Source organism: Lampetra fluviatilis, chromosome 25, assembly GCF_964198595.1.
Source record: "Lampetra fluviatilis chromosome 25, kcLamFluv1.1, whole genome shotgun sequence".
Lineage (NCBI taxonomy): Eukaryota > Metazoa > Chordata > Hyperoartia > Petromyzontiformes > Petromyzontidae > Lampetra > Lampetra fluviatilis.
This window is the reverse complement of record NC_136299.1, coordinates 8808628-8824642: the sequence shown is the minus strand read 5'-3', so window position 1 is coordinate 8824642 and position 16015 is coordinate 8808628. Positions and strand designations below refer to the sequence as shown.

General features: G+C 60.2%; 1 protein-coding gene across 2 annotated transcripts in view; it reads left to right on the top strand.

The window, feature by feature from the left end:
- Positions 1-16015, top strand: part of LOC144941770 (nidogen-1-like) — a 114695-nt gene that overhangs the window by 82771 nt on the left and 15909 nt on the right. For both annotated transcript variants that reach the window (XM_078868197.1, XM_078868198.1), the window contains exons 14-21: positions 2353-2496; positions 3148-3276; positions 3951-4190; positions 4855-5024; positions 6116-6242; positions 7348-7519; positions 9545-9702; positions 10383-10506. In XM_078868197.1, the coding sequence (XP_078724323.1) occupies positions 2353-2496; positions 3148-3276; positions 3951-4190; positions 4855-5024; positions 6116-6242; positions 7348-7519; positions 9545-9702; positions 10383-10506 (1264 nt within the window). The remainder of the gene's footprint in view (positions 1-2352; positions 2497-3147; positions 3277-3950; positions 4191-4854; positions 5025-6115; positions 6243-7347; positions 7520-9544; positions 9703-10382; positions 10507-16015) is intronic.

Below are 16015 nucleotides of genomic sequence, written 5' to 3'. Positions count from 1 at the left end.
CAATCCACGTCCACGGCGTTTGAAGTGTTTGCCTGCTGTCCACGTGACGTTAAGCCACTTCGTTGCTCCATCGTTTGTGATCGCCAGGTCGCTTCTGATAAACGAGCTACACAGCTCAGCCTTACCTGGTAAAATAAAAAATAAATAGTTAATAGTTCCGTAAAGCAGTTTAGTGGAGTGATGTATGTGATTGGTTATTGTCCTTGTCTGACTTTTTGTTCAGCCGCTCTCTGCGGGCAATCTCAGCGTGGCTGTCTCACTCTTGTAAATGGGGGCGGGGGGGGGGGGTGACGTGGGTGGTTCACACGTAAATAATTATTATTTATTTATTTTATTTAAGCCCCGGGTGAGCGAGCGCGTGGCTGCCTGCGTCAATTTCCACCGAGTCGAATTCGCTTTCGTTGTCGACAAAGGCAGCGTGAACGTGATTTTCTGGATAGAGTTAGGAATTCAATTTGAGGGTGGGGGGGAGGGGGTGGTTGCGGGTTGGGCTGTTTGTGAGTGTGTGTTTGTGTGTGTTTGTGTGTGTGTGCACTGTTGCTTTTGTTCGGCCGGATCGAGGGGGCTAAACGGGCGCGGCACGGGCTAGAGAAGAGATGGAGTGATGTGGTACAGGAGGACGTGGAGCTGAGTGGACTTGCCGATGACTGGTACCAGCGGTGTCAAGATCGGCCTCAGTGGAGGAGGCTCGTGAAGGACGCTACTGGGCAGTTGGAGGCAGTCGCCCTCCAACAACAACGGAGGGCGGAGGAGCGACGCTCACAACAACGAGCGGAGCGCCGGGTGGCTAAAGCACAGCAAGTTGGCACAGTAGGGGGCACAGGTGGTGCATCAGCCAGTCATCTCGGTCATCTCGGTCAGTCGACCCGTGGCACCTGGGTCTGCCCCGTGACCTCCTGCCAGCGGGCGTTCGACACTTCACGTGGCCTCAAGGTGCACATGGCCTGGCACAAGCGTCGTGGTGACGTCACCGCCACTTAGTGGCGAATGGCGGTTGTTGTGTTGTGTTGTTGCACTGTTGTTGTGGGAAGCGGTAGTGCTGAGCTGTTAGCGCTGCGCTGCGCTACGAACCCGGCGACCCGAGTTAGATTCCGGCCGCGCGTGGTGCTCGCTAACAGCACTTGCCCCAGCAGTGTGTTAAGGCTATACAGGGAGTCATCTTCTTGGTTCTTTCGGTAAAGTCACGTAGAAGGAAAATAAAGGCAGACTCTGCCTTCTCGACAGACCTGTTCTCCACCTGAAGATGGCTGCTTGCGTTGTGGCCGAAACGTCGTGAGAATTATTTTATTGTGTTTTATTCTTATTATTTTCCTTCTACGTGACTTTACCGAAAGAACCAAGAAGATGAATCCCTGCAGTCACGAAAGCTTAAAATTGAAATATACAGAGAGTGTTTGTGTGTCTGTGTGTGCACCTGTGGGTGGGAGCGGTAGTGTAGCAGTTAGCGCTGTGCTGCGCTATGAACCTGGCGACCCGCGTTCGATTCCTGCTCACGGCCAACATCAGCGACGATTGTCTGAACAGGTCATGGGTCTCCCATGGGTCGACTCAGCCCAAAATTAGTACCAGGTGCGGTGTGTAAACATCGCCACTCGGGAGACAACGGCGGTCGGGCGTGGTGCTGTTACACCCACCCCCTCGTGTGCCGTGCCGACCGTCATAGGTGTTCGCTAACAGCACTTGCCCCGACAGTCTGCTGAGGCTATACGGAGGGGGATCTTTGTCTTTTGTGCCTTTGTCAGTCTGTATATGGACTCGCATCGCACGTTCATTCATCGTTTAATGAAGTCGAGCGCACGCGTTTATTTCTGCTCGCTCGTTCATTTTCCCATTTTCCCTCCGCTCACTCATTGAAATCCCTCGCTCGCTCATTCACCCGCGGCACAATTTTTTGGCCATTTATAGTTAATCTGTTTTTAAGTGATTACAGCGCACCGCGTTATTTCAAAACCAGAGAGAGCTCATTTGAGACCGAGAATAAATAAATATATATTTGATTTAAAAATTTCAATAAAAGCTGCGTTAATGCCACCAAAGCGGTGCGTCGGACGGTGCACTGGACTTGCCAATCCCCACGTCGCCGGCTCGATTCCATCTCCCGGCGTGGTGGTTTTTTGATTCCCGCGCTCCCCCCCCCCACTTCCCCACAAAGTGCTGCATATTTTATCGAACCCTCCCTGGAAGGACGATGGACTGGGTCAACAACTCCATTCGCTGTACCGCTTGAGCCACCGTGTAATTTTAAAACAAAATCACCGCCAACAATACAAAAGCTTTTGTGTTTATTCCCAACCCCCCGCGTGTCTCTGCCCCCCCCCGCCATCCGTGACCCCCGTGACCCCCGTGAGCCAGCGAGCCACCGGGCGGTGAACCCGTGCGACGACGGGAGCCACAACTGCGACTACGCAGACCGCTCGCGCTGCGTCGCCACGGGGCCCGCGGCCTTCCGCTGCGAGTGCCTCGCAGGATACACGGGCAACGGCCGGGTGTGCACCGGTACGTGCACGTGCACACGTGGACACGCGCACACATGTGAACACACGCGCATGAGCACGCGCATGAGCATGCGCGTGAGCACACGTGCACGCAAGCACACGCACGCAAGAAACACACACGCACGTTCGTACGCACATGCGTGCACCGCACACGCGCTCGTACGTACACGCACGACGACAACGACAAACAGCCGCCATTCGTCACCACGGCGCTTGTGCCAGGCCAGGTGCACTTTGAGGCCACGTGAAGTGTCGAAGGCTCGCTGGCAGAAGGTCACGGGACAGACTTAGGTGCCATGGGTTGGCTGACTGAGATGACTGGCTGATGCACCACACACGTACACCTGTTCACCTATTCACCTGCTTGGCTGCTAACCTTTCACCTTCTCACCTGCCCACTCACTTGACCCTCTCGTTTTCCCATTCCACTCACCCACTCACCCACTCACTCACTCACTCACGCATGCTCCCTCAATCCCTAACTTACCCACTCACCCATCTTACTTGCCCAATCACCCACTCCTTCACCCCCCAACCCAATCACGCCCCAAACCACTCACCCCTCAACCAATTCACTCCCCAACACACCCGCTCGCCCCCCAACACCCCCCCCCCCCGCCATCGTCCGACCGCGTGCGCGCGTGCCCCCCAGACGTGGACGAGTGTGCCGCGAGTCGCTGCGACTCCCACGGCGTCTGCTACAACTCCCCCGGCTCCTTCTCGTGCCGCTGCAACCCGGGCTACGAGGGCGACGGCTTCCAGTGCAGCCCCGCACAGCACGGTGAGCCGCCGCCACCTCCTCCGCCGTCGGTAGTAGTTCTGCGGTGTCCACGCTCCGCGCTCCATTACGGCACGTGGGTAGGGGGACGTGGTGTCACAACTGGGATGCAATTGGATGATTTTTATTATTGTGTATATATATTTTTTTCAATGCCGGCGTAGCAATGCGTCAGGACGCCCGGACGTGCAATCCAAGAGGTCGCCCGGCTCCGTTGAATCTCCCCGGCGCCTCTACCCACCCGGCGCTGTGAATGGGTCCAACCGTTGGTTGTGGTCCATCGGGCAGGGTCACGTGTGGTCGGTGGTGGTAGAGTGTGGGGTGCTCCCCGCTCCGTGCAGGAGGTCTGGCCAGCCTGGAAGAGTAGGCCAAAAACACCCTCGAGATAGAGATGTGCTCTCCGAAAAATGTCTCTTAGCGGAGGCCGCTCCGTCAGTACCCACTGGATTGAGTGAGCTGTTGCCGGGCTGCGCCTTTATCCCCACGTGATTCGCACCTCCTCCAAGACATCCGGGCAGCGTGGAGGAGTAGGCCTAACAACAGCGTCCAGAGTTGAACTCTCTCTCTCGAGTTCCCTCTGCCAGTGGCCATCGGGAGTTGTGGACGAGAGAGAGAAAATAATAAAAATAATAATAACGGGGAGCGAGCGAGCGAGGATTTGATCCTTTCATCGACAGGCGGAGGCGGCGGGAAGTCGACATGCGAGCGGTGGCGCGACAGCCTCGTGGGCTCCGCGGGGGGCGCCGCTCTGCTCCCCCGCGGGCCCCGCCCCGTGGGCCACTACGTGCCGCAGTGCGCTGGCGACGGCGCCTTCCTGCCCGTGCAGTGCCACCACGGCACGGGCTACTGCTGGTGCGTGGACGCCGAGGGCCAGGAGCAGGCGGGCACGCGCACGCCGCCCGGCACCGAGCCGCCCTGTGAGTGGACGGGGACCCCGGGGGGGGGGGGGGTGGGGGTGGTGCGGGGGGGGAAGCGGAATGGGTGGGTGAGTGGTAGGGTGGGTGGGTGGGTGAGTGGTAGGGTGTGTGGGTGAGTGGTAGGGTGTGCGGGTGAGTGATAGGGTGGCTGGGTGAGTGGTAGGTTGGGTGGGTGAGTGGTATGGTGGGTGGGTGGGTGGGTGAGTGGTAGGGTGTGTGGGTGAGTGGTAGGGTGTGCGGGTGAGTGATAGGGTGGCTGGGTGAGTGGTAGGTTGGGTGGGTGAGTGGTAGGGTGTGTGGGTGAGTGGTAGGGTGTGCGGGTGAGTGATAGGGTGGCTGGGTGAGTGGTAGGGTGGATGGGTGAGTGGGTTAGTGGTAGGGTGGATGGGTGAGTGGGTGGATGAGTGGTAGGGTGGGTAGGTGAGTGAATGCATGGGTGGGAAAATGGGCGAGCGAGTGAGTGAGTGGAGATGTTGGGTGAGTGGGTGAGTGGGTGGCTGAGTGAGTGAGTGGAGGCGGTGAGTACGTGCTTGAGTATGTGGTGGACCGAGAGGGTGGGCAGGCGAACGGAACGATCCGAACCGGCGATGCATCCATCCTGAACCGCTCGCTCCCTGCCTCTCCTGCTTCCCGCTCCGCTGCCCCCCCCGACCCCTGACCCCAGGTCTCCCGACGGCCGCCCCCCCCGTGGTGCGCCCGACGCACCGCCCGGACGTCGTGCCGCCCCCTCCCGGCACGTCGCTGATCTTCGCGCAGGGGCAGCTGCTGAGCAGCGTGCCGCTCGACGGCACGGCGCTGCGCAAGGAGCAGGCGCGCGCCGTGCTCGTGCTGCACGTACGTGTGGAGCGCCACGCACGCGCACACAAAACAAAGGTCCCCCATATAGCCTTAACAGACTATAGGGGTAAGTGCTGTTAGCGAGCACTTATGAAAGCCGGAACGGTACACGAAGGGGTGGGTGGCCAGCACCACGCCCGACAGCCTTTGTCTCCCTAGTGGCGATGTTTACACACCGCACCAGGTACTCATTTGAGGCTGAGTCGACCTAGGGGAGGCCCGGGACCGGTTCAGATAATCGTCACTGGTGTTGGCCGTGAGCGGGAATCGAACCCGTGTCGCCGGGTTCATAGCGCAGCTCGCTAACCGCTACACTAGCGCTCCGACACACACGCACACACACACACACGCACACACACGTACACACACACACGCACACACACACGCCACACGCGTAGCCTTCAGCCGATGACGTTTCACAGGGTTAAGTGCTGTTAGGGAGCAGCAGCAGCAGCACCTAGGAAGGCCCCGCGCGGCACACGGGGGCGTGGGGTGGCCAGCACGCAGGGCTCCCAAGTGGCGCCAGGTACTCATTTAAGGCTGAGTGGACCTAGGGGAGGCCCAGGACCGGTTCATATAATCGTCACTAGTGTTGGTGGCTGTGAACAGGAATCGAACTTGGGGTCGTGGCCTGGTTCGTAGCACAGCGCGCAAACTTCCGTGCAAACAAAGGCAAAGATCCCCCGTGTAGCCTTAGCAGACTGTTGGGGCAAGTGCTGTTAGCGAGCACCTATGAAGGCCGACACGGCGCACGAGGGGGTGGGTGGCTAGCACCACGCCCGGCCGCCACACGCACACACACGCACACACACACGCACACACACACGCACACACACACACACACGCACACACACACGCACACACACGCACATACGCACGCGCAAGCCCACAGCTGCTGCGGACGTCAACGCTACCAATGTTAAGGGCATCGACTCGATCGAACGCACGAGCGAGAGTGTGAGCGAGCACGGCAATGCAGAGCGAGCGAGCGAGCGGGCGAGTGAGCGAGATGAGTGAGCAAGATGAGTGAGTGCACAATCACGAGACGCTGCTGCCTCTTAATCTGCTGCTGCCGCCGCCGCGTCCAGGGCACGATCGTGGTGGGCGTCGCGCACGACTGCGTGGAGAACAAGGTCTACTGGACGGACATCGCCACCCGCGCCATCAGCCGCGCCAGCCTGCACGGCGGGGAGCCCGAGGTCATCGTCCGCACCGGTGAGCGCCGGCGGCGGTGCCGGTATCGGTCGCGTTCCCCCACAACGAGCGCCGCCGCTAACCGGCACGGCGGCACGCGGAGCGTGGAGAGAGGGGGGGGGGGCTCTCCCAGCTCTCAAGTGGACTGGCGGGGGGGGGGGGGTGGGGGGCACTTCCACCAGCGCTGGCACTTGCAGGCTGTTTGCAGGGCTGCGCCTTTACCTCCACCTTTCCTCCTGCCGTGGCTCGGACGTGTGCATTCGTGCGCGGCGACCGGCCGATGGGATTTCAAAGTCTCATTTGGCCCTGGGAGGCCGTTCTCCACCCTCTCCCCACCCTTCAACCCCCTTCGAGCGTAAACAGCAATCGCAGCCCTCGCGAGGGCTGGAGGATCTGGGAGACTCGCTTAACTGGCTGCCTTGGCCAGCCGCAGGTGCTCGCTTTTGAAATGTGCGTTCACATCCGGCTCGCCTAATAGCTCGGAAATTCTTTCGGCCCCCGTGAAATGAACGTTAATTGATGCCTCTGGTCTACCAAGACGCTGGCGACGCACCCGCCTCACTCGCTCACGCGCTCGTTCTCTCGCTCACCCCACTCACTGCGCTGCAGGTCACAACCACTCATTCACCGCATGCACTCACTCGATCACTCAATACTCAACTACTCGCCCACACACTAACTGAATCACTCACTTACTCATTCACACACCCACTCATTCATTAAGTCGCTCGCCTACTCACCTACGCAGGATCACGCGGCTATCGTCAGATTCTCCCCCCTGTGCCGGATCGCTCGGTTATCACGAAATCCCCTGTGCCAGATCGCGCGCCTCTGGTTATTTTAGTTGGCTACGCACGGTGCGAAAAAAGTTCAACATACATACACACGCGGCTTATATATATTTCGATTTAAAGCTTTCGTGACTGCAGGGATTCATATTCTTGTTTCTTTCGGTGAAGTCACGTAGAAGGGAAATAATAAAAATAAAACATAAAAAAATCAAAAATGAAATCAAAATTATTTAAAAAAAAATTAGGCTGAAACATACTATATTATTAGACATATATACACGATCCGCGGTATATCTCCCCCCTCTCCCCCCCCCCCTCACGTGTGCCGCGAGCAGATCTGCGGAGTCCCGAGGGCCTCGCCATCGACCACCTGGGCCGCAATGTCTTCTGGACGGACTCGGGCTCCGACCGCATCGAGGTGGCGCGCCTCGACGGCTCCCACCGCCGCGTGCTCTTTGACACGGGGCTCGTCAACCCCCGGGCCATCGTCGCCGACCCCAGCCGAGGGTAGGCGCCCCCTCCCTCCCCCCGCGGTGCGACTCCCCGCGTTTTGCCAGCGTCCGCCGGAGTGGCCCGGTGACTCGCAACATCTCCCGGTCGCGTCCCGGCGTTTCGCGGTGTCTCCCGGTCGCCTCCCCCCGGCTTCTCACCACGTTCGCCGCCGTCAACGGTGCACTGTTTGAAAAAAAATGCGAAGCGTGTTTTGCTGCCCTCCGCCCGAGTGACCCTCCACCAGCCCGCACGGCGTGTGGGAGACTCTCATGCAGCAGCGGATCGAGCGAAGCTCACTCGAGGATGACAACTCGCTTCTAGAGAGCCGCTGTCCGCGTTGAGTTTGCCGTCCTTCCCGCGCACCTCCGGTTAGCCACGGACGTGCGATGTACTGTGCGAAAGAAGTTCCACGGACACACACACACGTACATACCGGATACAAGCGTAGAGGGCGGGGGGGGGGGTATGGGGGTGGCGTCCATCTGACTTTCCGGACGTCTCGTATACTACGGAGAATACCCGTAATTGTCCCATCCTGACTTTCCCCGGATCGAAGCGTCGTTTTGTCCGATGGCCGCTCACTTTGGTGGTGGTCGCGAGGATCGTCCCTCATCGCCTCCCGGCGAGTCAGTCGGCCACGTGACCGTTCAACCCGGTGCGTCGGGTGGTGGAGGGTTCTTCGCGATCACAGGTCGGGTGAGATCGTTTACGCTTTTAGAGAAATATAAGCAAACCACGAGTCGGGCGAGGTCACAGCGGCGACGGCAGGACGCACGGAGGGCTTGTGCCGGACGTGAACCGACAAACGCGGCCACTCCGCGAACGCAGCGAGGTTTAAAAATAAAGCGCGGGCAGCAACAATCGGGAGAATCTAAATTGCAACGTCCGGCCCAGCAGAGCCTCATCCGGTGCGCGCTCCCACGGCGCACTCATCAAAGTGCCCCGCGGACCCCCACCCCTAATGCCGCGATAACATCCCCCCAATTCCCCCCCCCCCCTCTCTACCCCCCCCACGCGCCCCCCCCCCCCCTTACCGGGCGGGGGAATTCTGCGTCTCTCTCGCGGCCTCTAATTACGCTTCCTCCGGGTCTCCCCGCCGGGTGAGGGAGTGGCGGCGCAGCGGTTGTCCCTATAAACACGCAAAGCAATTATCGTTAACTACGCCTATGGCGCGTCTGTGTGTGTGTGTTTCTGTCTGTGTGTGTCTGTGTGTGTCTGACGGTAGGGTGAGCGGTGGTGTAGCGGTCAGCGCGATGCGCTCCAAACCCGGCGACCCGAGTTCGATTCCCACTCACGGTCAACACTGGTGACGATTATCTGAACTGGTCCTGGGCCTCCCGTAGGTCGACTCAGCCTTAAATGAGTACCTGGTGCGGTGTGTAAACATCGTCACTGGGGAGACAAAGGCGGTCGGGCGTGGTGCTGGCCACCCACCCCCTCGTGTACCGTTCCGGCCTTCATAGGTGCTCGCTAACAGCACTTGCCCCTACAGTCTGTGAAAGGCTATCCGGGCGATCTTTGTCTTTTTGTGACGATGATGCTGCTGCCGCTGCCGCTGAGGTTGCAGTGACCAGCCGAGGGTGGGTTCAAATGCCCGGGGATTTGACCTCTGGAACTCTCCGGCAATTGGCACGCGTGCGTGTGTGTGTTGAACTTAGGCATTCATAGGTGCTCGCTAACAGCACTTGCCCCTACAGTCTGTTAAGGCTATATGGGGAATCTTTGTCTTTGTGTCGAACTTCTTCCGCACCGTACGTAGCCAACCGTGCTCATCGCGAGCGTTCCGGGCGGGAGGACGACAAACTAACGACACGGGGGCGACCGTTCGCCGTCGTCGTGGTGGTTGTCTGCCGTCGTGAGATGCGAGGGTGCTCAGGGTGGCGCCGGGTCCAGGCTACACGTGCGGTGGACAAGGGGGACCGGCCTCGTTTGTCAACGTTGTTTTGCCGTTCTCTCCGCTGCTGCCCCCCCCCCTCACCTGCCCCACCCGTACCCCCCCCCCACTCCCCGTGCCCTCGCTTACTCGCCGCTCGCCACCAGGCTGCTGTACTGGACCGACTGGAATCGCGAGTCCCCCAGGATCGAGACGGCCAACATGGACGGCACAGGGCGCCGGGTGCTCGTCGGAGACGACCTGGGACTGCCCAACGGACTCACCTTTGACCCCTACTCCCACCAGCTGTGCTGGGCCGACGCCGGTGCGCTGGGGACTGTGTGGCCGTGGCGATGATGATGATGATGATGAAGATGTTGATGGTGGTGGTGAAAGTGGTGGTGGTGGTGGTGGTGAAAGTGGTGGTGGTGGTGGTTGAGATAGCGGGCAGCGGTGGTGCAGCGGTTAGCGCGCTGCGCTCCGGCCCGAGTTTGATTGTCGCTCACGGCCAACACCGGTGACGGTTATCTGAACCAGTCGTGGGCCTCCCCTAGGTGGACTCAGCCTCAAATGAGTACCTGGTGTGGTGTGTAGGGGGATCTTTGCCTTTTAGTGGAGATGGCGGCAGTGGTGATGATGGCATCGGTGGTGCAGTGCGGGGTGGTGTTGGAGGCAGTGGTGGTGGTGTTGATTGGTGGTGATGGTGGTGGCGGTGGTGGTAGTGGTGTTCTCCTGTCTCCCATTCTGTCTCTGTGTCCCCCATCACTGCCCCTCTGCCACCGGGTCTTGTGCGATCCCTGTGTGTCCTCCTTGTACCGCGCCCTGTCTGTGTGTCTCCGCGTGCTCCCCATATCCCCCCACCCCCACGTCTCCCAGCGTATCCCCCCATGCCCCCCTACCATGTCTCCTGCTCCGTGTGACCCCTCACTCCGTGCCCCCCCCCGCTCCGTGTGACCCCCCCGTGACCCTCACTCCGTGCCCCCCCCCCCCCCCCCACGGACCCAGGCACTCGTCGTCTCGAGTGCATGCTCCGGGGCCAGGGCCCGCGGCGCCGCTTCCTCGAGGGCCTCCAGTACCCGTTCGGCATCGCCGCCTACGCCGACCACCTCTACTACACCGACTGGCGCCGGTAACGGACCCCCCCCCCCCCGCCCTCCCCCCCCCCCGCTCCCTCCAAACCCTACCGCCGACTCGCCGTTGACGCGGCGACGAAGGCAAAGATCCCCCGCGTAGCATTTGCAGACCGTGGGGGCAAGTGCCGTTAGCGAGCAGCACCTGCGAAGGCCGGCGCGCCGCACCACGCGCTCATCTGAGGCTGAGTCGACCTTGGGGAGGGTCCAGGGCCGGTTCAGATAATCGTCACCGATGTCAACTGGCGGGCGGGAATCGAACTCGGGTCGCCGGGTTGGTGGCGTAGCGCGCAAACCGCTGCGCCACCGCTCCCCACTGGTAGCACCGGGGGTTACCCATGAACATCGGAACAACGTTCGCTCAACGCTGGCTCAGCGTTCCACGTTTAATGGATAGGCAACCCCACCTCTAGCAGAGACTCTTTCTCTTAAAGGTGCTTCGGGCAGGACCCTCCTGAAGGGGAGTCTCGAGACTCGCCGATGCACGTGCAGCCGCAGCCGCAGCCGCAGCAGCAGCAACGACGGCGACATTAAGTTTGACCAGGTGGCAACTGGAGAGACGGGCATAGTCGCAGCTGCAAGAGTGACACTCAAGCTACCAAGCTGTCTTCTCTCTCTCTGTCTCTCCCTCTCACCGACGCACACCCAGCTCACGTTCCGCGCTCGCGCCCTGTGCTACTCGCGCATTCCCGCTGTCGCGAGCAACTCGGGGCAAACGAATCGCAGCGAGCGGCAGCAAACAGCAGCAGCAGCGGCGGCGGCAGCAGGAGAACAGAGCGCCTTGTGTCAGGGGCTGGGTTGGGCATTTTTTTGTTTCGCTTCCCCGTCTGGACGATGTACGACCCCCGTGTGTCTGATCGGACATCTGTGTCCAATTCCCAGCCTGGATTATGTGAGCTGGATGTCATCGCGGGCGGGTGGGCGGGCGGGTGAGCGGGTAGGCGTGTGAGCGGGTGGGCGGGTGAGTGGGTGAGTGGGTGAGTGGGTCGGTGGGTGAGTGAGTGAGCGGGTGAGTGGGTGAGCGGGTGAGCGGGTGAGTGGGTGGGCGAGTAAGTGGGTGAGTGGGTCGGTGGGTGAGCGAGTGAGCGGGTGAGTGGGTGGGCGGGTGAGCGGGTAAGAGGGTGAGTGGGTGGGCGGGTGAGTGGGTGAGTGGGTCGGTGGGTGAGTGAGTGAGTGGGTGAGTGGGTCGGTGGGTGAACGAGTGAGCGGGTGAGTGGGTGGGCGGGTAAGTGGGTGTGTGGGTCAGTGGGTGAGCGAGTGGGCGGGTGAGTGGGTGAGTGGGTCGGTGGGTGAGTGAGTGAGCGGGTGAGTGGGTGGGCGAGTGAGCGAGTGAGCGGGTGAGTGGGTCAGTGGGTGAGCGAGTGAGCGGGTGAGTGGGTGAGAGGGTGAGAGGGTGGTTGGATTTGATCCGTGGAGGGAGGAAGAGGAGGGTGGTGATGTCAGTTGGCGGGGGGTTGGAGTGTTTTGTTGTCTGTCGCGTTATTGAGGCAAACGCGGACCTGAACGTTTACTCAGGCGGTTCGAGCCTGGCGGACGCCCCGGTCAATACTGCGGCCGTGGTCGCGTAGCGGTTCTCGCCTCTCTTTCCTTTCTCACTCGTAATTCATCGGTAAATCGGTTTGCCCGGCTGCAGAATGCCACCGAGGGGGGGAGGGGGGGGTGGCACGCCACGCTGAGTCGTCATCGTCGCTGTAGAAACTCACCAGCGGGGCCGTGCCAAGCCACAGCCTGCCGGGAGAAGAGCGAGCCGTACACCGCAGACGAGTTCCCACGCTGTGAAGGAAAGTGGTTGAGTAGTGGCAGTGGTAAAACACGGTGGGGGGTGGGGGGGGAGGCAAGGGGGAGGGGTGGGGGGGGGGTGTTTGCCCACCACCCCCTCCCCACGGTTCCAATCGACCTGTCAACGCGTCTTGCGCGGCGCTGGTGCTCGCTCACGGCAGCCCTGGTCCCCGCTGTTGGTGGAGTGGGGGGCTCGGAGCTTAGCGCGAGACTGCGGGGCGTAGGAGACGGGGAGGAGGAGGGGGTGGTGGAGGGGCTGGGCGGGGGAAGGGCGATGATTGTAATCCGCGTTGACACAAGAACTCAACACTTTGCTCAATAACACTGCGACCTTAAACCGTAAAAAAAAGTATTTATATATATACTAAAAAAAACTAGGCTAAGCCAAAACTCGTTGCACCAGGTAGTGCCCACTCGGCTATGAGCCCTTGCTGTTGTTGCTGTTCAGAGGCGACCGCGCCGTACTTGACGATGGCTCATCATCGCAGTGGCTGATAGCATCATCATCACCATCGCCGACATCATCATAGTGGAGGACGAGGAGGAGGAGGAGGGGGGGGGGTGGAACAAACCCGGAGGATGAATCTGGAGAACGATCCACGCTGGGTCACCACGGGGAGGGAGAGAGAGAGAGAGGACACAAATATACGGCAGCAGCAGCAGCAGGCATCGTCACCAGGGTCTGGGATCGAACCCCACGCTCATGCTGCGTGCCGGGCGAGCGAGATAAACACCTCCTCGCAACCGCTGGTGATGTTGGGGGAAATGGTCCTTCTTAAAGAATGAGTGCCATTGCCCGAAACGTCGCTTATTATATGTATTTCACGTAGAAATCGATTTCCTTTCAAGGCCGCAGTGCAATTGACGAACGTGTGTTGGAGTTCGTCATCGTCGTTGTTGTTGTTAACGACTACCAACAGCAGCAGCAGCATCACTCATCAATAATAATGATGATGATGATGGCGATGAGTTTGATTTGTGTCCGGGCGCGGCTAGTTCAGCGGCGCGGAAAGAATTCCACGCGGGAGGAGAGAGAGAAGGGGGCGTGTGGGGGAGGAGAGGGGGAGGAGATGGGGGAGGAGAGGGGTGGGAGGAGAGGGGGGGGGGGCGTGTGGGGGAGGAGAGGGGGGGAGAGGGGTGGGAGGAGAGGGGGGGGGGCGTGTGGGGGAGGAGAGGGGGAGGAGAGGGGGGAGGAGAGGGGAGGAGGGAGGAGAGGGGGGGGGGCGAGTGGGGGAGGAGGGGGGGGGGAGAGGGGGGAGGAGAGGAGGTGGCGTGTGGGGAAGGAGAGGGGGAGGAGAGGGGGGAGGAGAGGGGTGGGAGGAGAGGTGGGGGGGGGGCGTGTGGGGGAGGAGAGGAGGGGGGATGCGGCTGGATTCTGGGGACATTCTAGAGATGCCAGGCGGATTCTGGGGACATTCTAGAGATGCCAGGCAAAGCGGGACGTCCCCGGCATGCCCGTGATGGTTGTGTTGCTCCGATTCAACTGATTGGTCCATGCGCCACGCAATGCCACGCACAATGAACAATGCACACACGCAGACACACACACGCACGCACGCAGACACACACACACACACGCAGACACACACACACAGACACACACACGCAGACACACACACACGCACTGCGCCCCGCATAACATGCAGCTTTGAGGGTGAATACCCATGCGTACTGCACAAAGACCACCACCCCCCAACTTGTATAGCTGTTGCAGACTGTAGGGGCAAGTGCTGTTAGCGAGCAGCATGCATGAAGGCCGCCACGGTATACGAGGCGGTGGTTTGGCTAGGACCACGCCCAGTCGCCTTTGTCTCCCCGGTGACGATGTTTACACGCCGCACCAGTGGTGCATTTGAGGCTGAGTTAACCTAGGGCAGGCCCATGAATGTTTCCAATAATCGTCACTGGTGTTGGTGGTGAACGGGAATCAAACTCGGGTGGTTGGGTTCATGGCGCAGCGCTTTAGTCACTGCACGGCTGGTCCCACTCCACACACTCCACCCACACACTGCCCACACCACACACTCCACCCACACACTCCACCCACACACTGCCCACACCACACACACACACCACTCACACTACCCACACACCACCCACACACCACACACCACTCACACCACACACACACCACCCACACACCCACACACACCACCCACTCCACACACACCACCCACTCCACACACACCACCCACTCCACCCACACACACTGCCCACACCACACACACACCACCCATTCCACCCACACACACTGCCCACACCACACACACACCACACATTTCACCCACACACACACTGCCCACACCACACACACACCACCCATTCCACCCACACACACCACCCACTCGACACACACACCACCCACTCCACACCACCCACTCCACCCACACACCACACACTCCACCCACACACCACACACGCCACCCACTCCACCCACACACCACACACTCCACACACACACACCACCCACTCCACCCACACACTGCCCACACCACACACACACCACCCACTCCACCCACTCCACACACACACTCACCACCCACTACACCCACACACTACACACACCACACACACTCCCTACCACACCACCCACACACACACACCCACACACTGCCCACACCACACACCCACTCCACCCACACCACACACCCACACACCCACAAACCACACACACACACCACACACACGCACACTACACACACCACACACCACCCACTCCACCCACACACTACACACACCACCCACTCCACCCACACACACCACCCACTCCACCCACACGCACACTGCCCACACCACACACACCACGCACTCCACACACACACTATACGCACCACACACACCCCCCACACACACACCACACACAACACACACACTCCACACACACCCCCACACCCCCACACACACACACACAACACACACACACTCCACACACACCCCCACACACACACAACACACCACACACAACACACACACTCCACACACACCCCCACACACACACAACACACACACACAACACACACACACTCCACACACTCCATAACGTCGCGTCCTCTGCCGGTGCCCCCGCCGATGGGGGGGGGGGGCAGGCGGGGGGGGGAGCAGACGGGGGGGGGAGCAGACGGGGAGGGGCATCGGCAGCCATCAATGGCTGGCGCGTGGGGACTGATGAGAGATCTCCAGCGATGCTGCGCGTGGACTCCGCCGGCTAATTGAGTCGCGGATTCAGGCGACCGTCAAATTGAATCGTTCGCCCCGCGTGTGTTTGCCAGCGCGTTCCGCAACAGAGTCAGGGGTGGGGGGTGAGGCCCTATCAAACAAATAATAATAAACACTCCAACAACGACAACACAAAGCCACGAGGCAGGATAAAAATCACGCTTCGGAAGTCTTGTTTATTTTTTTGACTGAAACCCAAACTTATTTTTGTTTAAATGACCAGGTGAAGCCCACTGAGATATTGGTTATTGTTTTCAGAAGCCCCCCCCGCACCACACCCACGCTTCAGAAGTATTTAATTAATTAGACGGCGGCGGCGATGACGTCACCATCCGAATAGTGACGTTGCCCTTTCCCCTCTGACGTCACCGTCGCCACGTGGCACTTAATGCCTTGGCCGAAAAGGCTTCGACGAAATCCCGTTATCGCTGGAGTTTCATCGCCATAAATGTTTTTTTTACGAGGGGGGGGGACCGCGGCGCAGGGGGGGGGTCGTGGGTGGGGGGGGTCGTG